Genomic DNA, 24,360 nt, shown 5'->3' on the forward strand with positions numbered 1-24,360 from the left:
ATGACCAAGAGGAGAGAAGTGACTCCTTTGTCCAGATCCTGCTACTGGAATAGGAAATGCGTGCACAGCATGCACGGTGTAAAGGACTTGCTGCTTTTCATTACACGCAACCATGCATATAAAACTAATGGGTAAGGTCACATTGTGTAAAGACAGTTCTAAAAAAATCATCTGAGCTATAGTATCTTAATTGAACGATAATAAATGTGTTTGTTCCTCATAATATTTTGATGATGTTCTATCAACTTAATATATAAAAGCACTGATATTTTAGTGGTTTAGTTAGTGTAGAAACAGGAGTGCTCTCTCTCAGAGGTAAATTACCAGAATAACGAACCATTGCATGATCTACCATCAGATCAGATCCTGTTTAACGTTACAGCAAAGAATACCTTTTATTACAACGTAACACAGAAGTGCAGTGAAAAGATAGGGAACAAGCATTCAAAAGAAAACAATAAAAAGTACCTGTGTTCTATCCATCTAGCTGGACTCAAGAAGAGCATCATGATTCAGGAGCGTGAGGATGCGAAACCCTCTCAGAAATAAAAATTAAACATCTGTCTCCCCTAGGATGGTAAATGCTGTACGTCTTATAGTGAAACGGAGTACATACACGTGGTAAGTGAGGAGGAAATGCTTGAAGCACGCCTCAAACATTTCTAGTGATACCCCGAAGTTCTGACCCGAAAACTTGGAGACAGCGATGGTCTTTAGGCAGATAAGAGCAAATACTGCACAAATACAATAATGCAAGTGACTTTATTGCCCGTTGTCATAAGGACTCACACAGCAGCGTACCAATAGCTGTCACACCTCTTATTTACCCGCTCATGATTACGTTTTCCCAATTCTGCTTTATATCAAATCAAATCTGCTTTTAAGACGGTACAGTTTCTTACATTAACTCTGGAGGCTTTTTGGCACGCCCGTGCCCCGCCGGGATGCGCCGGGAGCCGCCCGCACTCGGGGCGGTGAGGCGGGTGACTGCCGCCCGCGCTGCGGCCTCACGGGGCACCCGCGCGCCGCTGCGTCCCGATTGGCCGCCGCCCCGCGGCAGGGGGCGGGGCCTCGCGGGAGGCGGGGCCTCGATTGGCCGCTCGCTCTTGCCATTGTCCAGCCGCGGTCGCGCGTGCCGGCGGCGGGCGGGGCGGGCCGCGCCGATAGGCGGAGTCCGCGCGCCGCCGGCGGCCCCGACGCGCGATTGGCTGGCGAGGCCGGGAGGGGGGCGTGGCCACGCCCGGCTCCGCCCCCTCCCTCCCCGTGGAGCGGCGGCGGCGGCGGCGGCGGCGGCGGCGGCGGAGGTTGCGTCGCGTCGCGTCGCGCCGCGATGCAGGAGAGCTTCGGCTGCGCCGTGGCCAACCGCTTCTGCCAGCTGCTGGACGACGAGTCCGACCCCTTCGACATCCTCCGCGAGGCCGAGCGCCGCCGGCAGCAGCGCAAGCAGCGCGACGAGGCGGCGGCGGCGGCGGCGGCCAGGAGGGGCGGCGGCCGGGCGGGCGCCGGCAGGAGGGAGTCCCAGAAGGAGCGCAAGCAGCACGGCGGCACCGCCGCCGCCGCCGCGCCGCAGCCCGGTACGGGGCGGGGGAACGGCACTCGGTGTAAATCCAGCGCCGGGAGGGCGGCGGGGGAGACACGTCCCGGGGGGGTGCTCGAGGCCAGGCTGGATGGGGCTCTGGGCAGCCTGGGCTGCGGGAGGGGTCCCTGCCCATGGCGGGGGGGCGGCTGGAATTAAATGCTCTGTAATGCCCCTTCCAGCCCAAACCACTCCGATTCCTTCAGCGTCAGTACCTTAGGAGAAAAAAAAAAAAAAAAAGCGTGGTTCTTGCATTGGGGTTAGCATTCCGTCAAGTTCCCTCACCGCTACCCCTTCTACTGGTTAGGGTTAGTCTGACACCGCCCCAGCCACAGTTCCTTGACCTTGTGGAGCTGAGAACCTCCCCATGCCAAAACTGTCCTAATTAACGAGCGTCTTTGGAGGGGGTGATCTCAGAAGCTGTCATTTTAGACAGTTGTCCAGAACTTGTCTTTTGGGATTCTTCTGAGATGAGACCGTCAGGGATCCCTGCCTGGAAGACCAATGCTCACGTTAGTACCAGGCTTACTTCATTTTAAGGGTGCTTTGCTGTGGTTATCAACAGGAGACAAAGGACCCTGTTCAGTGAACAGCAAAATCAAGTTTTGATGGAAAAGTTCTCTCACAAGTGCTGGTAGGTGACAGTAGTCTGCCAGGACCGTGAAGTACGTGAAGAGCATCCTGCTTCTCTGTAAGGTATCTTAAACAGGTTCTGAACGTACTTCTGTGGCAGTGCACAGTGACCTGGTGGGCTGCCTGAGTATCTTCTGCTACCTTGATGCTAGGAAACCCACTTTCCCCCATGTAGAGACATCAGGCGTGTGCCTTGTTTTACTTCCCTGCTAATTTAAATGGGGAAAAGACTGCTGGCCTGTAGCAGGCTTTAGGAAAGTTGAGTAGCTTAAGAGTTATTCCCTCAGGAAAAAAAAAAAAAAAAACACATCCTCCTTTAAAGCAAGTGGCTATCCTGGATTTTATATGCTTTTGGGTCTTGGGCTTGTTGCGAGCAGGGACTGTGAATGTATAGCGCTCGGCATACAAAACGAGGCAGGGAGGTGAGACTTGGGCCTGCCTGTGCGCTTCTGCCACAGGCATCAGCTTTTTATCTGGGCCATACAAATACATGTACATCTGGTATACAGAATTCAGCCAGAAAACTTCTGGGCACTGTAAAAGATTCTGGGGACTATTGGCTTAATGGGTGAGAATGAGTAACTGCTTGGGAAGTTGCTCTTACCAGCTGAATTTTGCATAAAGCCTCTAATGATGGTTGCATTTCTAGAAGAATACATCCTTGTTTGGCAAGGTGTTTGGCAAATTGTTTAAGCAATCACACACAATATTGATTAAAATGACTGAGTTATGGAACTAATGACTAAGCTTGTATTATTTCTCTTAACATTGATGTAAAAATAATTGTTTCCAGTCTCTCTTAATGCTTTTTTTTTTTTTTTTTTGAAGCTATCAGGTTTGGGGAACAACTCCCACTAATTTCATTTCACTGATTAGGAATTAAATACCATAAAGGAGCATCTAGACCCATCCTAACAGCTGAATCAGGTTCTGATATTATGACCAAAGTGACAAAATTAAGTCTTCACTGTACAAGTTTTATCAATTTGTTGGAGTGCATTGCTCGTTTGGGTTACAAAAAGTGTTGTTAAGCCTCACAACTTGTTTTATTGTTGTATTATTTCTTGAAAATTTTAAATCTGAAAATAGTCTTTATCTTAAGAAAGACTTGAAGCAAGCCTTGGCCTTCTGTATGACCTTAAACTTGCAATACGTAGAAAGCTTGAGAGACTGTTTTTGGTGTTAGGTTTTGATGTTGGAGTGGGAGGTTTACTCAGTATTGTTGCAAATCAGCATTTTTGTTTTGCTTAGTTCTTGGCTGCCTTTTGCAGAGGAGTTGTAACTTAGTTTCTGGAGATGTTTTCAGTTTGAAACAACCTCATGTAAGAGGTCTTTGCCTGATAATTCAGTGCTTTGATCTTTAGAATCCGAACTGTTTGTTACACGTTGACACAATTATAAGGAGATTATTTTTATTTTATTTTTTGTTACAGAGAAAGTAAACTACTACTTCATGGCCTATCAAAACTTACATTTTTGGCCATAGTGATGTGGTTGTGGCTTTTTTAACTAACCTTATTTTTTTTAATTGTTATTCTTTAACTGACTGCTGAGGCTTTGGGTAAGGGCTCTTTGTAGGTATTACAGCTCCTGCAGTTGCGCCACTTAATGTTAGCTCAGTTCATTCTTAGCACAGTGGCCAAACTACATTTGCCAGCTCTTTATTCAAAAGGCCTTGTTGCAGAGCTTGCATTCTTCAGCAGTCCAGGCAAATTAAATCTGTTGATCATGCAGTAATAAGCTCTGTTCAATTGAAATCTCTAAACCTTTGTTGCTGATACCTCTAGAAGGTTTTCTTCTTTCCTATGCACTTGATGACCCGTGTAACATTTAGATGTAGCTCCTGAATACTTAGCGTTTGTCTGAATTTTTAGCTACTTATTTAAGTTAATACATCATGGAATGTTTCTGGGGAATTTTATCTTATGCTGGCTGTAGTTCTCATATTTTTAAATAATTAATTCCAGTATCATTCTTTCAGACACGTAGTCATAAGGACTGTCCAGAGGGTAGCTGTGGTAGGCAATTCTGTAGTTGGGTACTGGCACGCAAGAAAAGAAAGTATCACCGAATAGAGTCTTAGCTCAGCTTATTTTTCTTTGCTGTGTTGCATGCAACAGCTGAAGCCTGTTTTTGTGTTTTGAGAGTGTTATTCTGCAAATCATGTAGTTAGTCCTGCTTTAGTTCACAAAAGCAAATGCTTGAAGGTTTGGAATTAAAGTCACATGGACACACATGTATGCAAAGGAGACAAATTTGGTTGTTCATGCATTCCTAATTCTGCTTGTACTCGGAAATATATGAAAATAAGTCCTTGAGAGTGGGAGCTATCTTTTAGTATTTCCAAGTACGCAACTTTGTTTTAAAGGAAGACCAGCTGTCCGTTTGTATGAGGTGCTGTTTTACTGGGACGGTAATGAAGTAGTGTCTTTACATGGAGCCGTAATTAATTGCAGAGATCCTTGAATTATAGCATAACTTCTCCACTCGCCCTCATTCCAGACCAACCAGAGCAGTATTCTTCTTGTTTTTTGTTTTTGTTTTTTTTTTTTTTCACTTCATCTTTTCTGAACTGCCACTGGATTGTGTCTTGTGGCTCGGACTTTTTCATTCAAAAATGGGTTGTTAGTCTGAAAGCTGAGGGAAGAAGTGTCTCTTAGGGGGGAAAAAAAAAGTGGAAAGGGCAATTTAAATTTAGGACTAGTAACCGCTGTTGTTAGCTTTGTTCTAACGTCTTACAAGGCAGTCAAAACTCGCCCGAAAGAGAATTTTTTTGAATAAAGTTTTTCTTTATTTTTTGTGTATGTAGGTGGGTGGCAAGCCTGTGCTGGAAGAACTGTGGGAGGGATAAATAGCTCAAGTTTGCTGATACAAGGTTATTTAGCCCATTAAATTAAAATGGTAGAGCTGCAGAGCGATGGCAATATGTACTCTAAATGAACTATAAGTCCACTTACATTAAGCGTAGAGCAGTATGTGTGGGAGAACACGGCTTAGAGGTGGAGGGCAGCATTGCTGGCTGTACTGCATCATGAATGATTTCTCAAATTCAAACTATTGTAGCTTAGGAAAGAGCAGAGGGTCACTAGGTCTGATACTATTAAAACAGCAGGCTTATTTCCAGCTGCAGTCTGAGAGAAACAGTGTCAGGAATTACTGAGATACCAGTAGCAAGAAAATCAGAAAAATAATTGTCGTGCCCTTGAAAGAATCTCACTTCCCCACTTATTAAAGTGTCTGCTCTTTTCTTCACCTCAGGGGTAGGAAAACTAGAAAAAGCAGGAGCGACAACCATGGCCAAACTTACGGAATAACTTATGTATTGGGAAGACCAAAATTAAGATTTTTGCTCTGAGCAGAGGTATCTAAGCATACGGTGTATGTGGAACTGAAGGTGAGAGATGGAGAAGGCAAAAATGTTCGTTGTTTGTTACATATGCTTGCTATCCTTGATTCATTCAGAAAACTGAGTGTAGGCTGTTGAACAGAAAGCGTTTTGTCATTGCTTTTTCCATCAATTACGTGCTGTAAGATGTATAAATCTTTCATGTAGCTACAGCGGCTGCTCTAATGTTTATCCTACCTGAATGAAAACAGCACTCGCTTTCCCTCTGTTCTGTTCCAGTGCATGCTGCTGGGGCCAAAGATAAGTAATTCCTGCCTGGGACCTCATCCCGGGCCGCACTTGTGGAAAGAGGGGTGGATGCCGTCCTTTCAGCAGGTTTGAGCGCCGTCTATTTTAGTGGGATGAGTTGGTCTCAGCCTTATGAGAACTAATAAAATGCTGCGATGCAGTGTTTTGGGCTGGATTTTAGGCCTGAATGCAGGACTTAGGCGGTCTGAGCATCAGCAGCCTCCATCCTTCTGCCTGGGAGCCGCGTGGCAGCTGCCGCCCTCGGCTGCCCGTCTTCTCGAAGCGGCAGGGCCAGGACAGGATTTCTGTCGTCGCCTGCAGTGACTGGACGTGGTTGCAAACTGGGAAATTCAAGGTGTGTGTCTAAATGGAAAACGAGGTCTGCCTCCCAAAAGCTTACTCTTTTTCCCTTAAAAAAATAGAATAAGAATGTTCTGCATCAGCAGCAGGCCAGTGAAGAGCCTGCCGCTTCATAAACTAGAGAACTATCTCTTCCCAAGCAAAAGTTTAGCTTGTTTGGGGACAGATGTTATGAATGGAAAACCTTTATGTGGGAGCTAGGCACAACACTGCAAAGGCAGCTAGATTTTGCCGAGTTGTTTTAAATCCTTCCGTTAATAACACCAACGTACAGTGGCAGGGAGTGAGACGCTGCAGTTCCTAAAAACATAATTCCTGCTTTCCCAGTTCAGAGTTCTGCGAAACATGTTTATTAAAAACACTTTCTCGAAAGTCTTCCTACGTAAATGCTGCTGCATAAGCAAAGCTAATACTCGTAGTAGTGCATCATGGTGGCAAAGTGAAAGATACTTTAGTGTGTTAACTCTGTATTATTTGGCCTAATCTGCAGCTCATAAAGCCCACTGTTGTTTGGTGTGTTTTTTTCTTTAGCCATGTCTATGTCTCATATCTGGTAATTTTACTATTTACAGACGTCTTTACCTCTAATAATAGTTTGGGTGTATTTTCTGAAAAATGCTGGTTTAGAAACAGTTTAATCAGCTTTTTTTTTTTCTTCTGTTCTATCAATTTAGAAAGTAAAGTGACAGGCAACTGAGGTGACAGACCAGGCAGGTGCAGCAGCCTCCCAGGGAAGTAATGATGAGGTGAGGAGTGGTGGGTGTCTACTTCAGTTTAATACAAATTTAAGTGTAAGAAACAAGAAAATCATCTTAAATGAGGCTAAACTTATTAACTAGAAAAGAGCAATCTTCAGTTTTTCAGCACAGTGCTTGTAAGACCTCAAGTAAATGATCCATAAAACCCTATTGCAGTTTTGAAGGGAACTTACATACTAGTATATGTATACGCTAACAAGCTGGCAACATTTGAGTGTATCAGGAGAAGTAATTAATGAGCATTCAAAGCATGGCCCAGTTCTTTGTAAGTGAAAGCTATTATGGCAACACTACACAGGATTGCCTTTGTTTTACTCTTCCTTCCCCCAAACCCAGTCCCCCAGAGGGTTGGTGGTCCTTTGGATCCTTAAATAAAAATGAGTCTGCATTGTGACAGATATCTAGCGGGGGAGAAAATCAGATGGTTTATGTTATCACTGCTGTCAGACTCTGGTTTGGTTTGCCCTTATATGCTGAGCTGAAATTTGTGCTGGTATTTGGATGGATTCACAAGCCACGTGTTTCTGCTCTGAGGACGACACTGTTTATTAGAGAGGTGTGTTCGCTGCAGCCGTGCAGTTTTAATCCATTGCTGCATGTCTGTCAAACTAGTTAAAGTATTTTTATTCAGGTTATGAGTGTCACAAATAATTTTTGTAGTATTTAAAATCCATCTGCAGTAATTATAGCCATTTATTAGAATCAAAGTGAATTAACTGTACGCTGAAGTCAAGAGCTGTCTGCTTTGTCCTGCATAGTCAGTGCTGGTGACTTGTAATGCACTGTAATACACTTGCATATCTGGCAAGACTCGTTTTGAAGCACTTTTAAGTACTTATAAGTGGTACTGGGTAACAGAACCACATCTCTCTAAAATCGCTTTTACATCCTTGTTTTGCTATTGCTTTACTCATTTTAAGGAGTTCTCTAAATATGTATGTGAATTGGAAGTTAGTACTAAATGTGTGGGGACGTGGTCTCTGCATTCTTGCTGAGTTGTTCTGTATGGAATGATTATCCTTCTGATAGCTAGTGAGGGGCTCAAAAAGGGATAAATGTGCACTTGTGTATTGCAGTTGCCCGTTCAGATTCGATCAAAATAAAAATGATCACAAATGAGTCTTTTTTTTTTTCACACCAAGATTCCAATTTAGAGTTAACACTTACATAATTGGTGGTATAGTTGGGATATGCACAGAGCAGACACCTTTCCAAACAGTAAATGCCATTCTGTATTCTTTATATCTTCAACTTTATCCTTTTCAAATTAGGATGCTGTAATAAAAAGCACTCAGACTAATTTCAGAACAGTCCTTTGTCCACAGATTGTCTTCATTTTTGCGAAGCAAATATGCTTGCTGCTATAAGGACCGAGGAAATCCAAATCTTGAGAAAAGAGAACATATTATGTCAAGTGGTTTGTAGTTTAGAGAAAACCAAAGCTAGGGTTGCTAGGGTGCAGCTCCAATTAAACTTTCTTCAGTGTACAGATGCGACTGTCCTTAATGCCTAACAAAAAGCTTTATCAGTCACCATTCTACCTTTTTCTCTGAGTGAATAGTTCTTTGAAGTTTTCTTTTTAAAGACGATGTTATAGACTTCATGCCTGACAGACAAGCTTTGATCAGAGATCTTTTTATATGGGCATTTCTATGGAACTATGAATTCATTTGTATATTAATATATTGACATAGAATAAGTTTTCTTCTTATGTGCTAACAACCGAGGCACAGTAACCAGGGCTGTAACTTGTCCGTGAGAACCTGACTTCAGTAACTCGTTCAGCATTGCACAGTTTAAGTATAGGGGTCTAGGAGACGAAAGGCTTGCTTTTGGAGAACTTTGTCCTAAATAGAGCAGAGAATTTGGGAAAACAGGGAAGGAAGCACATATTGAACTCTAGTCTTAAGCTAGGTGCATTTGGGTTGAATGCATAACCTCAGCTTATTGCCTTTTATAGCACACAGTTCCTCTGCACTTGCCTTGCCCTACCTGCTCCTCCTCAACCTCAATAATATCAAACAAAAACTGAGAAAGCTTAAATGCATTTTGTCTTGTAATATATTGGAATTCTGGAATTAGTTGGAGCCTTTGTATTTACTGCTTGTGTTTCTGCTATTTAAACCAAGTGTCTTGTAATGTTGGTGAATTGTTCTTTCCTCCATAGAGCAGCAATATAAGGAGGTGACCCTTATTTTGTTGGATACCATAATTGTGAGCTTAAAACAGAGATGCAGACTCTAAATTGAGCTTATCTATAAGGAAATGTGTTGTCTGATGGTAAAGAGCTAACACCTGTCTCAAATGATCCTCTTCTTTCCCCTGTCTTCGTCTCTTCCACAACAGTCTTGCAATCTTTCATCTTTTCATCTCTTCCACAAGTCTTGTCTTCTGGTGAAATTTTTCTATCTTGTTCTGTAGTACACCAGTAAGCTCTCTGAGGAAACATAAGAGAAAGTTTTGTTCTCAGTTTCTATAACTTAATGTGAGCAAGATGAGATTTCTCTACCCTGTTGTGTGTTGTGTGTTTTTGTTTTTTTTTTTTAAATGGCTGAGCCGTGTCAACAACAGTAGCATTTTTGCATGAGACAGATTCATCAATGTGGAGGGGAAAGTAAGTAGATGCCTTTAAAGAAAGTGTCTGACAACATTAAGTGCTTTTAATATTTTGGGGGACTTGGGAGGGGAGATGGTAAAGCAGAAGACTATTGTGTAGTCAATTCACTTCAGACAGTAGTTGGTAAATATAATTTGATCATTATTAAACTGTCGGTGATGATGTGTGTGTTTCTGTATAGGCCAGAAGCGAGCCCCTAAACGAGGAGAAGAGCAAGGATGGAATGACAACAGGAGAGCAGAGAAACAAGACAAAACTGAATGGAGACCTTCTTTCAGGGAATACCATTCCTATGAAACAGAAAGGCAAACTGAATTCACAGTTGAAAGGTATGTATCATTCAGGGAGATGTAAGGTGCCTCGTAGAAGAACTCCACGAGGATGGAAAAGGGGGGGAAAGAATTAACCTTCTTAAACAGGTGTGATAGCCAGGGGTGACTTAAAGGCATAGTTGCATTATTAGTGTGTCAGTTTGGTGTTAGGTATGTACTAGTTCATGTCTGTCAGAGCTGTCATTTCAGCTTCCTTGCAGGTTGATTTGGAGCTGTGTTGTTAAGTGGTAAAATACAAGGCAAAACTAAAACACGTTAAGATCTGAAAACTTTGCCTTTAGTTTGTAATGTAAATAGCCAATTTCTGAACTTGCATACCGAGTTTTGTAGAGCATCTGGTACACATTCAAAGTAGAATGAATTTTACAGTTCAAACTGAAACTGTACCTTTGTTACAGTGCTACTTGGACAGTGAACACATGTCAAACTTGTTTTCTTTATAGGTACTAGAATAATTTCACCTAAACTCCTAACACTTGAGAGTGTAACTCTTCTTACTTTCCATCACAGTAGTTGGTATTAAAAAATTTCAGAGAACTTGTTAGCAGTTACATGTAACTATGAATTTGGATAGTGGAGTTACGGCCCAATAAAGTCACTGAAGACTTGGCAGTTCTATAGTGTTTTATTATACTTCTCTAATATTTCCACTGTTAGATGATAAACACTTGAACTTTCTATTCCTGTTGTCAGCAATAATTCCTGCTGTGTTCAGTTAAATGACAAAACTAATACAACTGTGCTGAGTAAAGATGTAGTCTTCAAAAATTGTACAGTAGCTGTCTTATACAGATGTCTCCTACAGCTGCGCAAGTGCAGTCATACAGATGTTTTTCTCCTTGTTAATGGTTCCATAAAAACAAAAATCTGTCTGGAAATCTTCTCTTTAGACCAGTTGAAAGAGTAGACTGTGAAAGACCAAGAGGTCGTGGAAGAGGAAGAGGTGGAATGCGAGGCAGAGGAAGAGGTGGTGGAATAAACAGAAGTTTTGATGGCTTTGACCAAAGAGGAAAACGGGAATTTGAAAGGCAAAGTGGCAATGATAAAACGTAAGTGTTCAGTGTGCTTGTTCTTAGTGTACAAGTGAACAAGAGAGTTGACACTGACGTAGAATCTCTTGCATATTCTGTTCCTGCATTCTATACCCAAGCTGTTTGCCAATAAGTCAGTACTAGTTTCAGTTTGAGTCTGTAATGTAAAAAAGCTCTTAAAGAACACTGTTTCTCTCTCCAGCGGAATGAGAGCAGATGACAAAAAGGGTGGAAGTGGAGCTCGCAACTGGGGAACAATTAGAGATGATATGAGGTACAATATTTTCTTGCGCCACCATAGACCATCATTTTCTGGTGCCCACCATAGATCATCACTTTCAGTTCACTGAAGTTTGGGTATTTTGAGGTTTAAGTCATGCTTTCTATTAATTCTTGTGATAAGCATAATTTTATAGTTTTCTGGACTCCTCTTGTTTATCCTGAAGAGTTTAATTTGTAGCAAAGGCACGGTGATGTCTCTTGAATAAAAGCCTGTCAAAATCTTTCAGACTGAGGCAACGTTGTCTTTTCTGAAATAAGTTATGACTTTTTCTTATATTCAAGTAAGTGGGACTCTGGTACTTATTGACATTGCTACAAAATAACCACTAACAAGTGGAACTTGTCAGTGGGCTTGAAGTTTGGTCCTTCTTTCTCAAGTTTGATGTATCGTGTCTTAATAGCAAAGCTGCGGTACAAGTCAGTGTGGCTCCAGAGACATTTAGCTGACTGTACCACTGAAATACGTCTTAAAGCTCATAAGAATCAGTGACAAAATGTGATGCTTTATTAATGGTCAATTAGATGAAAAAAGTTGGGAACTCCAATTCTATATTTCTTTCATTGGTTTATGTCTAGATAACACAAAGCTTGCTGGAAAAGTCAACTTTTGTCCATTCCATGCACTTAGCAGTATGTTACTCTTTCCAGTAGCCTTTATTCTTGTATGTGTATAGAAGTTTTTAGGTGAAGGCTGCTGAAAGACAGAAAAGGCAGAACTTTGAGCTTAGAGCAAACATCTGTTGCCACATGCGCATTCATTCACAAAGCTGTTTTAAAAATAGTTTTGTATTTATAACTCCAATCATGATGATGTTTGTTAATGTACACCAGGTTTCTTGAGGGTATCTGTCTAAGAGGTTGAAAAAAAATCCCTTTGGGTCCACGTTTTGGGGCTTGATATTCTGAGTTCTAAGAGACTGTATTGACTTCTATCTTTTGACTTCTATCTTCTATCTTTTCTATAATGCTGCATACTAAAAGTAAAGATTCATTAGGTACTCCATCTTTTCAAAACTTGTAGTTGATTATTTAAACATAGTTTTGAGCTAACAGCACAAAACTAGCTGATTAAAAAAAAAAAAAGGCACAAAACTAGTTTCTAAATATGTCAGTGAAGATTGTGTGAACTCTATAAAATTCAAGGAAGTTAAGATCCCTTTTGTTTTTTCTCCCTAGCTATTTTTTTTTAGTTCAGTAACATCACAATTTGTGATACAGATGTGAGATAACATTGCTTTCTTGTGATGTGGTGCATGTGGTAGAGTTCACATTAAATTGGTGTTGTCTAAACTATTCTAAAAGCATCTCTATGCTTTAATTGTTCTTAATGAAGCATTGAAACTACAAAGTTTTAATTTTAAAAATGTATGCATATCAATGGAATGAAAATAAGCATGCTTCTGCTCTTATTTGACAGTGTACTAATGTGGCTAATGTGTTACAGAAACTCTGGACTTCAAAGATGAAGCGTGAATTTTACTGTTTTAATTGAAAATAGGAAATTGAAAATAAGAAATGCAAGCATAAGCATCAGAGATGTACTATAATCAAGTACTGGTGTTCATGACTGAGTTATTTTGTCTTCATGCATGCTTTTCATTTTTTTTGTTTGTAAGTACATAGAAATTAGGTTTTCCCATTCCTTCCCATTTTGTTAGTTCACGTAGTCGCTTAGTAGATCAACTTTTTTCTTATGATCCCAGAGCTTTTCTTCTGTTTTGTCCCTTCCCAAAGAATTTTGCCTGGAAAATGTGATGCTTTGAGTTTGTTCCCAATGTGCCCCATGAAGACCTTGTGTTTTTTTGTTTACTGTTTTAGTGAGATGGAACAGACTGCTCCTGTGGAAGAGACTGCAGAAACAGCTCAGCAGCAAGGGACTTCTGAAGGAGAACCTCTAAACAAGTATAGTCTGGCTAAAATATTTTTTTTTCTGAATGCGAAGAAAATAATTGACTGTTACTGATATTCTTGACTTTTATCGGGAGGCACACTGGAAATCTGAACTGTGAAGTTTTTCTATTTTTAAAGAATTGCAGTAGCAAAGCTTTTTCACTATTTGTGGCTCAAGAAAATGAGTCCTTAAGTCTGACTAAAGCTTGATTTATATAGCTGCAATTTTGAGTGACCAGTGATGCTTACATTGCTAACATTTGGAGATTATTTAAGGAGGGGCTGCCTGTTGTCTCTTACCCTTTTAACTTGGGTAATTGGTAAAAACTACCCTGTTTTATTGAAGTACTCTGCAAGAAAAAGGTATTCAAGGTACTTATGCAATTAAACAAACACAACTGAAGTACACTAAGATAAAATTTTCGACGTCAGTTATTCATCGATCACTAATACCATGCAAATGCCATCTATTCATGAAGGGCCTCTGTAGAACCGGGAAGGCTAACTGGAAATGGTCTTGCAGTGAACCTTAAAAGCTGGGGAACTGAGAGGGAAATCTGCCCCTGGTCTTCTGGCTTTCGTTCTGATCGGTGTCCAGAGGAGAATTTACTGCAGGTCAAATAAACACTTTGTCTAATTAGTTTTTCTTAAACCAATCTTGTTCAACTAAGAGTTCAAAGAATAAGCAAATATCACGTTGTGAATATCTCATAAATACTGGAAGGCAATGAAATGTCAGTGCCCTCTTCTGTTGCTATGAAGCCTTTTTTTTGCCTAATGATGTAGCTTACTAGTTACATTGGTTCATTTCTTATCTTGGTTGTAAAGCTGAGTAGACTACAAAACCTGTTTTTTTTATGTTCAGTTTGCATAATACTGGAAGAAACTAAGTCGATAGAGCTTTGATTCCTTTAATTTAAAACTAGCTTTTATTATACATCTGAATTTGTCTGAAACTGAATGATGATGATTGGATGTCCAGAATGATTTTTTTTATTTGAACTTAAATCAGATGGGTAGTTGAATTAAATAAATACAATGCATGTTTGAAAAAATTAGTTAGCTAAATATGAGAACAGTTATTAAGCACTCTTTATCAGTTACTGGTATCTTTACTTGTACCAGTTTCTGCTTCATGGTAGCTGGAAACATGCCCAGCAAATCAAGCTCTTCTTAGATGTGTCCTAACATCAGCTCCTTGTAGAACATAAGGCAAGAAGTATACATATTGACAAAGGCTTCTGACAAAATCTGCCAGTTGCCTTCTCATGTTTTTAAAAGTTTAGTTTAGGAATAGTCCACTGAATTCCATAAGATGCAAGTAACCTAACAGTACAGAAGTCTGCATCATGTAGTCTTTTCAGTGCAGTAAACACTATCCTGAAGACTCTCAAATCTGTATGCAAAATATGAATTACATATAGCTCATTGCAGTTATCTTTGGGTGCATTTTCGTGACTCCACATCTTTCAAGATAAGAGGAAATACTGTGTGAATGGTAGCGATGTAATTAGGGATGGATGGATGGATGGGATACTGCTAAACGAGGCAGAATTATTTTTGTTTTTCAATTATTTAAAAGCAAAAGCTGTTGGGATATGGTTTTCAGGCATGATATGCTTCAAAATGCATTTTAAGGTCTTGTCTGCTTAGGTTGTCCCTGCTCTCCAGAGTTGCTGTCTTCTGGTGGGTAACATAAACCAGCAAAAGATTCTGACAAGGCTACCTTCTGATTTCTCTACAGCCTCAACATTGTGGGGCTAGGCACGTATGTTTGTTCAAGCTACAGCTAGGGTTTTTCTCATTATGACTTTAAATGCAGCAACTCTGAGGAATCAATTTCTTTTCTACTGCTTAACTGCAGTTGTGTGCTTGTGTTGAGACAGCTGAAATATTTGGTTTTGTGTTTTCTCTCATTCTTTCCTAAAGTGACTGTTAGCATTTTAAAAAGTAGTAGTAGTACCGTCAATTGGGAATAATTTGTCTGTATGGCGATATTATATAGCTTTTGGTGTGTTACTGTCTAACTTCAGCGCATCTCTGGAAAGACTTCTGCAGAGTTCTGTAACCTACAAGGTCTTTGCCTTCAGGACTGCGTCCATATTGCTTTTCTTAAGCTTCCATTTGCAAAGTATACAGGACAACAATTTCTTTAATACTCATAAATTAAGTTCCTTCTTCCCATATCCTTGACAGATTTCACTGACTCTTCAACGACACCAATGTCTGTTGTTTATAGTGTCCTAAATTGCATGCTAGTTATTTTTCTTCTGCAACTAATAAGTACAAAATATATAAGTTGTACAGCTGTATAAGCTGTCCTCACAGCTGCTTTCTGTTGAATTCATCTTCAGAGATCAAACAGCTGAACCAACTTCTGTTGATTGATAACTTGAATAAACTTTTTTTCTTTTTATTTAGTACAACACATAGTCTAATTAATTCCTATCAAAGATATTTGTGGAGTTGGTAATTATTCTGTGGTGTTTTATTCTATTTCTTGACAAAGAACCTCTTTCCTTTTTAGTATATATATGTACCCATCTGGTAATTTAATAGGAATATTTCCAAATTTGTCATCAAGTTTGCTGACCTATTCATTTCTCTTGTTTCTTAATAGAGACGTAAAGCTAGGCCTATACCAGTCCAGATCTTTAAGTATTTGGTTGTGTTTTTCTTTTACAGTTAACTTGTATGGTTGTAGATTGGTCTTGTGTAATTTTAAATTTTGTTATATCTGGTAGTAATGCCCCTGTAAATGATGTTTAATGGGAAAGATTTGTGCTATTGATTTCTTGATAAAAGCCAAATAAAAATTTGCTTTGTGCAGCTGAAAAAATGAACCAAAAAAGCTCAATATTTTTCAGGACATGAAAATAATTAGCTGAAGAGATGAACTGAAATCCATTCTTTTCAATCCTTGTTTCTTCTGCATATTATTGTGTTCATTTAGAACAGTTCCTGCAAGAAAGCTATGCACAGTAAACAAAGTATAGGTAGAGGCTTATAGTAATCCATTGAAAACACCGAAGCAGTAAGAACCATAACTAAAACCTCCTGGTCTGGCGTTTTGATATATACATGCACTGGGAATTCAGTTTGTTCACGTCCAGAGGCTGTACTTAGGTAGTTGGCAGTGCTTGCCAACATGATCATTGGCGTGTCAAGGAGCTTATCCACTGGATTAATGAAAATACACAGTGATCACTTATGAAAAACAAATAAGGTAAGAAGGTGGCAAGTAATGCATAGAGTGCACGTCCATGCAGTCTGAGTGACCAAAACAATCTGCTTCAGTTGAGTCTCTCTCCAAAAAGTTATATGCATGTTCCTTTTGCTCTGCCTCAGTAATAGTGAGGTTACTTCGCCCTGCGAGTGTCAGCATCCTAAGCCAAATTTGTAGCACTAATAACCTGGAAGTAAAGATCAAACCATGGTTTAAAAGTTGAGAAACCAAAACTTTGTGATGTAGATCCTCCACTATATCTTTGGAACAAGCAAGAGGTTGTTTTTGATAGAAGCGTATTTGTCAAAGTTATGCTTGTGATTGCCTTTTGGGGAGTTTAGGTTGCTGCACAGTGAAGTGTCCTTCTCCTGTATTATGGTCACAGGACTCTAAGTCTGAAAGGGGTCTTGCTGACATAAAGCATGGCTGACAGTACCTGTACCACTTCTTACACATGTCTAGTTGATTTTGATGTCCTCCAACAATGGATTTCAATGTCTCTGGTAGTCTTTCTAATGCTTTGCAAGTAGAAAGTACTAGTTAGGGGTTTTGTTTTTTTTCTCCCAGTTGTCTTGCCTTAATCATTGTCAGTATGCACATTTTTGTTCCTTTTTAGCATTATATATTTGATTCTTCCTCAGCTCTTCTTAAAGACTTCCCTGTATATCATGTATTTTTGACTTCCTATCTGTCTTGCTGTTCTTTTCTGGACTCTACAATTTCCCACAGGGAAGACCTTTATCAGCTGAGACCTTGTTCTACTCTAGCAGCAGTGACATCTGCTCCAAACAAAAAGGTTGATATGTCTTTGTCCTATCCACAGCAGCATAATACTATATGGTGTTGATAATAATTGTTGATAATAGATATTGTTGATTTAAGGTTCAGTTTGACTAGGTTACTTGCAGTAGGCCTGCATGGGTTGGGTAGGAGATGTTCCCTATTTCAGAGCTTCTGTTTCACCAGTGTTTCTCTCTGTGTTTGGGCAGCTGACATTTTTGCCTGAGAGTATTTTTACTTGTCCTTTGGAGATCCTGGTGGTGGCGGTTTTTATTTTGAGGTCACTTACTCTCTCTTTGTAGGATCTTGTAACACTCGGTCAGCCCTTCAGTATTCTTGAATGGATTCGTTATTTGCCATTTTCTTTCCTAACTTTTTGCTGCGGAAAGTGTGTATTACTTCTCACACTGCAGATAGCAGCACAAAGCTGGCCTTAAAGCTGGCATGCTTTTCTGTTGCAGATAGGAAGATAGATAGCTACTCCTCAAGTACTTGCTGCAGCTGTTTTTATCTTTCTACAGGTTTCATCAAGGACTGAAAGGTGCCTCCCTTACTTGGTGAAAAGAGGAGAGAAGGACAAAAGGCTTCCTAAAGTTCAGATACGCATTTTACCAATTCTGTCTTGACATAGCATCTTGGGATGAAATTAAATATTTTAATAGAAGCCCTTTCATTAGCTTTCTTTCTCTTTTCTTCTTCCTTGGGTGCTTGCAAGTAGTCTTGCTTTTCTAATACTTATTCCCAGAATTGAAGTTTCAGAAAATTGACCAAAAAATATCTGGTTTCTTACTGTTAAGGACAGAAAATTTAAACATCCAGGGTGTCATCGGTTCTTCATGCAGTGTTCTTGCATGTGAAAAAATATTTGTTGGCCTTTTTTTTCCAGAAGTAGCTGCATCTTTCACCAGTATCCTTTTCATTTAAAATGTAAATGTGTTAATTTTTTTTCTTATCGATTCTTCTTAATTATAGTGTCAGATCATTTTAATCAGTATAGAATTACAAACTGCTTACCAGTCTTTTTACCTTTAACTTCGTGTTTATATAGCTGGAATTTTATAAATAACAGAGAATGAAGGCATGTAGACATATAGTATGGGACTTCTATATTTTTATTTACTGTCTTAGTGAAATGCATTTTAAACTGTCCTTCCTAGAACCAAAATTAAGACTCTCTTACTGTGCAGTTCAGTGTTTCATATGCTTCTACCCGTCATACGCAGGGTTCTTCAGTAAAATAGAGTGTGAAGTTGACTGGCAAGTAATAAAATGGCATGCTGCAAGATCATGTAGGGAGAGGGAACAAACCTGTTCTTCTATCTGCTAATTCTAAAGGTACAGAAAACTCTCAAGTGTGTGTTCTTCTGAGGTGCTCATACAACTTCAGAGGTGAAATGCACAGTTCACCAACTTTCACTTGATTCTGCATCTTCCATGATAAAGCAAATTTCCAGCTTGCATCTAATCAGCTGTATATTTATATTAGAAAAATCTACTCTTGATAATCAGCATTTGATAGAAGACAACTTGGAACTGTGATCCAATGAAGACACAAATCTGTATCTCTCCCACAAGAAGGAGCCTAATTAAAAGGTTTTCTGGAAAAATAAGTGTTAGGGAATATACCTACCTAACTTCAACTGCTATTGTAATGTGTAATAGTTCTGGGTGGGAGGAGGAAGAAGCAGTGGAAGAAGCACTTATTCAAGTATCTGGGAGCCAACAGTGCAGATTTTCCTACAGCTCGTGGTGTTTGCTTATTGTAACAATTAGAGTGAAGTGAGTTGCTCTCCCTGCATCTGACTCTGTTAAGGAGGGAATAGCCCTCTGCTAAGATCCTTAAAAGGTACACCTGGAGTGTAATGTAATAGCAGCTGGTTCTGGGCAAGAAAATTTTGGCCAGCATTAGGAAAATGGCAGAGAACTAGTCAAGCAGTGATGTGTGGAGAAGGATTTTTAGTCTTACGTATCTTGTCTTCTGAACACAGATATACAGTGTTGGGCTTCTGTCTTTACAGTTCAAAAATATGCAAAGCATACTCCTTATGTTGTGACATACTCCATATGTTTTCCTTGAATGTATCAGCATTATTGCAATTTGTGTGACAAATTCAGACTGGACTAGGATTAATCTGTCAGTTTTGGGCAGGTGATAGGTAATGACTCTTTGTGAGCTACTACCTCTGACAAAAGAAATCAAACAAGCATCAGAAGCGTTGTCAAAATTTCACAGAGAAAATGCTAATAATTACTTAGAAGATCCCATGGTGTCATCAGGTCTTTTTAGATGTCTGAAAGCCGCACTGAAACACAAATCCATCTCATTGTCATCTTGCAATATAAGTCAATAAAACTGTGCAACTGGGGTATTGTGAACTGCTTAGTATACTTTTTTTTTTTTTTTAAACTGTGGCTACATTTGCTAGGAGTAGATCCACTGATGAAACAGTAGAATTGAGAATATGCCAGATCAAAAGACAGCCTGGTTTTGTTTAGAATTTGAAGTGCTTGAACTTACGATAAGGATGGATAAATTCCAGAACTTACTATAGTAGGTTAGAAATAGCATTTATTCATAAGACTTAATTTCAAGCAGACAAAGAGGTGTATTTTCTAATTTATATTGATATAAAACTTGTACCTCAAGCTACTGCGGGTTGTAAGTGAAATTGAGGATAGTAATTTGGGGAGAAGCATTCCAGATGTTTTGTTTACTATCCTTACTTTAGAGATTAGTGTTCTTGTTCATCCTGGCATGTTGCAAGCTAATGGTTTTTACTTTACAACTATAAACCTTTAGAGTTGCTGAAGGGGAGCCAATGGAAGAAGTAGTTCAAGAAATGACGTTAGATGAGTGGAAAAATCTTCAGCAACAGAATCGACCAAAGCCTGAATTCAACATCCGGAAGCCAGAATCCACTGTTCCTTCCAAAGCAGTGGTGATTCACAAGTCAAAATATAGCGATGATGTAAGCATGCATTGCCTGAGGAATTCTGTAAACTCTGCTTTATGCTCAGGGTTAGGAAACTGTCTCTATTCTTTCTACTAGTTATACTATAACCTGAACACAAATCAGTATCCAACTTTGTTACTATAATCACATATGTGCCTCAGAACTTGCTTTACACTTACTGTCTATTCGTTTTTCTTCTCTCAGATCATCACCCACACTTTGTATGCAAATATGTAATATATCAAGTAGCTCTACCTTAGAGCTTACTTAGTCTTAGCAACATAAAACCTGTGTCCTTGTTGCTGCCACCTATGTAGATCTCTGGTAGTGCTACTAGAGAAACTTGGTTTACTAAACATGTCTTATCCCAATTTTAAATTATAATTAGCATAATTACCAGTATATATTTGCACCTATATATTGCATTCTGGTTTTAGCATCTCTTAGTCTGGATGCTAAGTCTCCTATTTTCATCTGTGCTGGATCCTAGCTTTCACTGTGCACTTGGAATATATGATTTTTTTTTTTCCAGTTTTAGGGTCCTGCTTCTTAGAAGCTTCTTAGAAGTAACTCTGGAGAGCTTGTTTCACAGTACTGTGCTTTTCCCCCTGCTTTTCTGAAATTTTTATTCCACGATATTATTGGGATTCATATTTCAGGGACGACTTCTAGTTTATTTGTATGATAGCCAAGCAGGGAGACTCAGAGATTCCTACTTACTTAGATTTCAGGTTTGGGGGATCACAGAAGTATGTGCATATACTTGTAGCCTAGCATGATGAAATTCTTATCCTTGAATAATGTCTGTATGCATGTATTGATACACATTTATCCTTTGCCTAGTTATAATACTAACATCAAAACTTACAGCTTTTTGATAAGTCTTAACTACTTTAGGTCACCAAGCACGTACACAGACAGACACTAATATAGAAGTTGGCTGCATCCTTTTTTAGCATGGCTTTTGGTGGTCATAGATGCCATTGCCCTGTCCTTCTCCAGGGTGTGGGAATGTGCTGGGGAGAATAACTATTACAAGCTCTGAAGAGTATGACAGTGTATGAAGAGTGCATGCAAGTTGCTGTTCTTTTTGCTCCCAAACTTTCTTGGCTGGCATCATCAAGGGACCTTATTAAAATGAATATAGAAGAGGTACAGAAACTACATGACAAGAACAAGTCAAAACCCTCTATTAGACATTGAATAGAATAAGTGATCCATCACAGTATGGGATGAGTTTACAGGTATGTTAACTGCAACACACATTAAAATTACAATGGGAAGCAATCTTAAATCTACTAGCTACAAGGAATACACAGAGTTTAAACAGTAATCTCATAGCTACTAACAGCTCATTTGGTAGGCAAATGCTGTAGTTTCTTACGATCTTTTCATTACCTGAAGGTAATTGTAGGAGTAAGTAGCTTAGGCCTGACTCTCTGGTTCCTTAGGAAAACCTTGTAGATCATATTTCTGAAAACTTCTTCGGTGTTATGGAGCTGGTACATAAGATTTGTTTTGCAAGGACTCTGTGAGCCAGCAAAGAACTATTCCTGGCATTTGGGAAGCGGCAGTTGTCTCACTTCTGTTCAAACCCTCTGCAAGTTAAGGCCTGTCTTCTATTCTGGACATCTTCTTGATTTATCTGCTGCTTAGTTTGTAATAGAAGTGCGCGTGTGTATGTGTATCAGGGAGGGAAGAAGGCTGTGTATGGAAATTACAGGCCTTAACCGGATGTTCTTTTTAGTTGCAAAAGGAAGACTTTGAAGATGATTCTCATGTCTTTCGAAGAGCGGTGAATGACATAACATCTCAGCTGGATATTAACTTTGGGAGTCTTCCTCGCCCTGGCCGTGGATCAAGAGGAGCACGAGGTGGTCGTGGTAGACGAGTTGAAGAGATGGGACCTCGACCAGAAGTAACGGTAAAGTTTTTTTGTGTTTTTTTGTTTTGTGTTCTTGGGATTTTTTTTGGTAGTGGCTGTCCTCCCCCTCTGTTTCTGGGGGGGGATTATTGATTTCCATAGTGACAGACTTGTTCTATTGCCTACCTCACAGTATGTTGGCCTGTGTTGTTATTTTCAGTACCTGACCCATATCAAGTTGCTTAAAATTAAATACCAGTTCAGGCTCAGGAACTCCAACACATAAATTTCCAAAGGCTAGATTACTAGTTGCTGTAATGTTATCTAGAAGACAGGACGCAATGAAGGTTTGTTTCTGCAGTGAGTTTTGGTATAAACTGGGAAGTAATTAAAACGACTGAAGGTTTATATTTATATATTTTAAGAGATTTCAGTACTGTACGTTAATAGTATTTTGATTACTCAGCATGAGATCAGTACATCTGGGATACTACAGATGAAGACATGGAGTGGTGGAAGTATTTATTATAACCATTAAAAAAAGTCTACTGCCTTTTTCTTCTTTAAAACAAACAAACAAAACAATGTATTTGACCACCTAAAAATTACACCTTTATTCTTCATAATCCTGTTTAGTTCTGCTTATCATGAATAAAATAATTAAGGTTGGGAACTTACAGAATGATGTAGAAATAATTTGATGTTTGCTTCATAAAAATGAAAAAGTCTCTTTATACCAGAGCATAGAGTTTAAAGCTACAATCAGATATGTGTGGGAGCCTGAGAATGTAAAAAAACCACCACCAACAACAAAAAAACGCAATGCTGCTTCTGAAAAAATGTTATGAATGAGATTGTTTTACTTTTTTTTTTCCATCCCATCAAAATACTTCAGAACCCTTGACCTTCTGGTCCTACTCAGGCAGCAAATCAGCATTCTAAAGAGGTTCATGGTGTAGCTTACAATAGTCATAATTTCTGAGATAAGATTGTCATTTATATCCATCTCTATTACATAAAGTACTTAATTTGAATAAAAGAATGAGTATTTTTCAGGGTAAAATACATGTTTGTGTATTGCTGCTATATGTTTTGCAATGGATTCATTTTTATAAAGCTTCCTTTTTCACTTTATAGGTGCAAATTGTTGCTCCAAATCCTGATGATCCTGAGGATTTTCCTGCTTTAGCTTGAAGGAGCTATCGTGAATGTTATTATCAACATAGCTTTGGTGTAGCCTGTGAAGAGGCCAGTTCTACGCTGGTGTGGAAAAGAAGTCTGAGTGTACAGGAAAAACTGTTTTGTTTTGGGTTCTTTTTTGTTTTGGTGTGAAATGATTGCACCCCTCTGTTAATTAATGGAAATGGGTTCTGGAGATAACGGCAGACCAGGATTCTGTCATAGGGTCCAGTGTCTGCCTCCACGTGTGAAAACTATGTGAAGGCTTGCACTACTGTACTACAAGCCTACTACTACTCTACTCTACTTCAAATGAAGTACAAGGGTATAGTGCTCGAAAATGTGTATATAGAGATAATATCACGTTCTTCATGACAGCTTGATCAAATGTAAACTTTTGAACATGGTTTGCAATTGGGACTCTATTTCACTGTAGACATTTTAAAGCTGCTTGCTATGTTTCTTTGAAGTGTATTTTACACAGTTAAAAGTTGCAGTTATTGAGAGATTGGCAAATAAAGGAAAGCACTGATTGGTTTGGGTTTGAGCTATTTTCACAAGTCAGAGTAGGAGATTGAAACCTTTTCTGTTTGGCTGTCATCTGGGAAAAAAAAAAAGCGAATCCTGAACAGCAGATCTGATGCAGCTAAAACAGTGAACACCTCTAAACAGAAGGGATCTTAAGACAGCACAGGTGCTTTTGATAGCTGACTTTAACAAGTCTTGCTTCAGTAAGAAATGACAATTTGCAACTACTTTCAAGATTCTGAAGGTTAAATAAAATAGTAAGACAGAACCAAACTGTTAAGGAAGTTTTTCACTTTTAGCAGGAGAAACGGCAAGCTAAAATCCTAGAATCATAGAATATCCCAAGGTGGAGAGACCCACAAAGATCGAGTCCAACTCGTGGCTCCACACAGGACTACCCACAAATCAGACCCTGTGTCTGAGAGAGTTGTCCAAACACTGCTTGAACTCTGGCAGGCTCGGTGCTGTGACCACTGCTCTGGGGAGCCCGTCCCAGTGCCCGACCACCCTTGCGTTGAAGAACCTTTTCCTAACACCCAGCCTGACCCTCCCTTGACACAGCAATATTTCTTGCCTTAATAAAAAATGTGTGTGGCATTGAGGATGAGATGGGATGGTCCTTTCCTTGCAGTTTTAACATATTTCGTAACTTGAGCCAAATACCCTAACTTGTTTCCTGTCAAAGGGAATGCTCAGAGCTGTTCTCAGGAATCAGA

At 39.5% G+C, this 24,360-nt stretch overlaps 1 protein-coding gene across 1 annotated transcript; it reads left to right on the plus strand.

Moving 5' to 3' along the window:
• Positions 1–1,254: 1,254 nt before the first annotated feature.
• On the plus strand, positions 1,255–23,641 carry HABP4 (hyaluronan binding protein 4). Its single transcript, XM_040540344.1, has 7 exons — positions 1,255–1,574; positions 9,760–9,907; positions 10,801–10,959; positions 13,042–13,125; positions 19,920–20,088; positions 21,821–21,997; positions 23,075–23,641. Exons 1-7 carry the CDS (start codon positions 1,331–1,333, stop codon positions 23,129–23,131), a joined length of 1,038 nt encoding a protein of 345 aa, XP_040396278.1. The 5' UTR covers positions 1,255–1,330; the 3' UTR covers positions 23,132–23,641.
• The last annotated feature ends 719 nt before the right edge of the window (positions 23,642–24,360 follow it).

The sequence above is a fragment of the Cygnus olor genome, chromosome Z (genome assembly GCF_009769625.2).
Source record: "Cygnus olor isolate bCygOlo1 chromosome Z, bCygOlo1.pri.v2, whole genome shotgun sequence".
NCBI lineage: Eukaryota > Metazoa > Chordata > Aves > Anseriformes > Anatidae > Cygnus > Cygnus olor.

Excerpts from the sequence above, each read along its gene's own strand:
- HABP4 (XM_040540344.1), top strand. The coding sequence starts at position 1,331 with ATGCAGGAGAGCTTCGGCTGCGCCGTGGCCAACCGCTTCTGCCAGCTG. Across the intron at positions 13,126-19,919 it reads GAAGGAGAACCTCTAAACAA|AGTTGCTGAAGGGGAGCCAA; the intron begins GTATAGTCTGGC and ends ATAAACCTTTAG. Across the intron at positions 20,089-21,820 it reads AGTCAAAATATAGCGATGAT|TTGCAAAAGGAAGACTTTGA; the intron begins GTAAGCATGCAT and ends TGTTCTTTTTAG.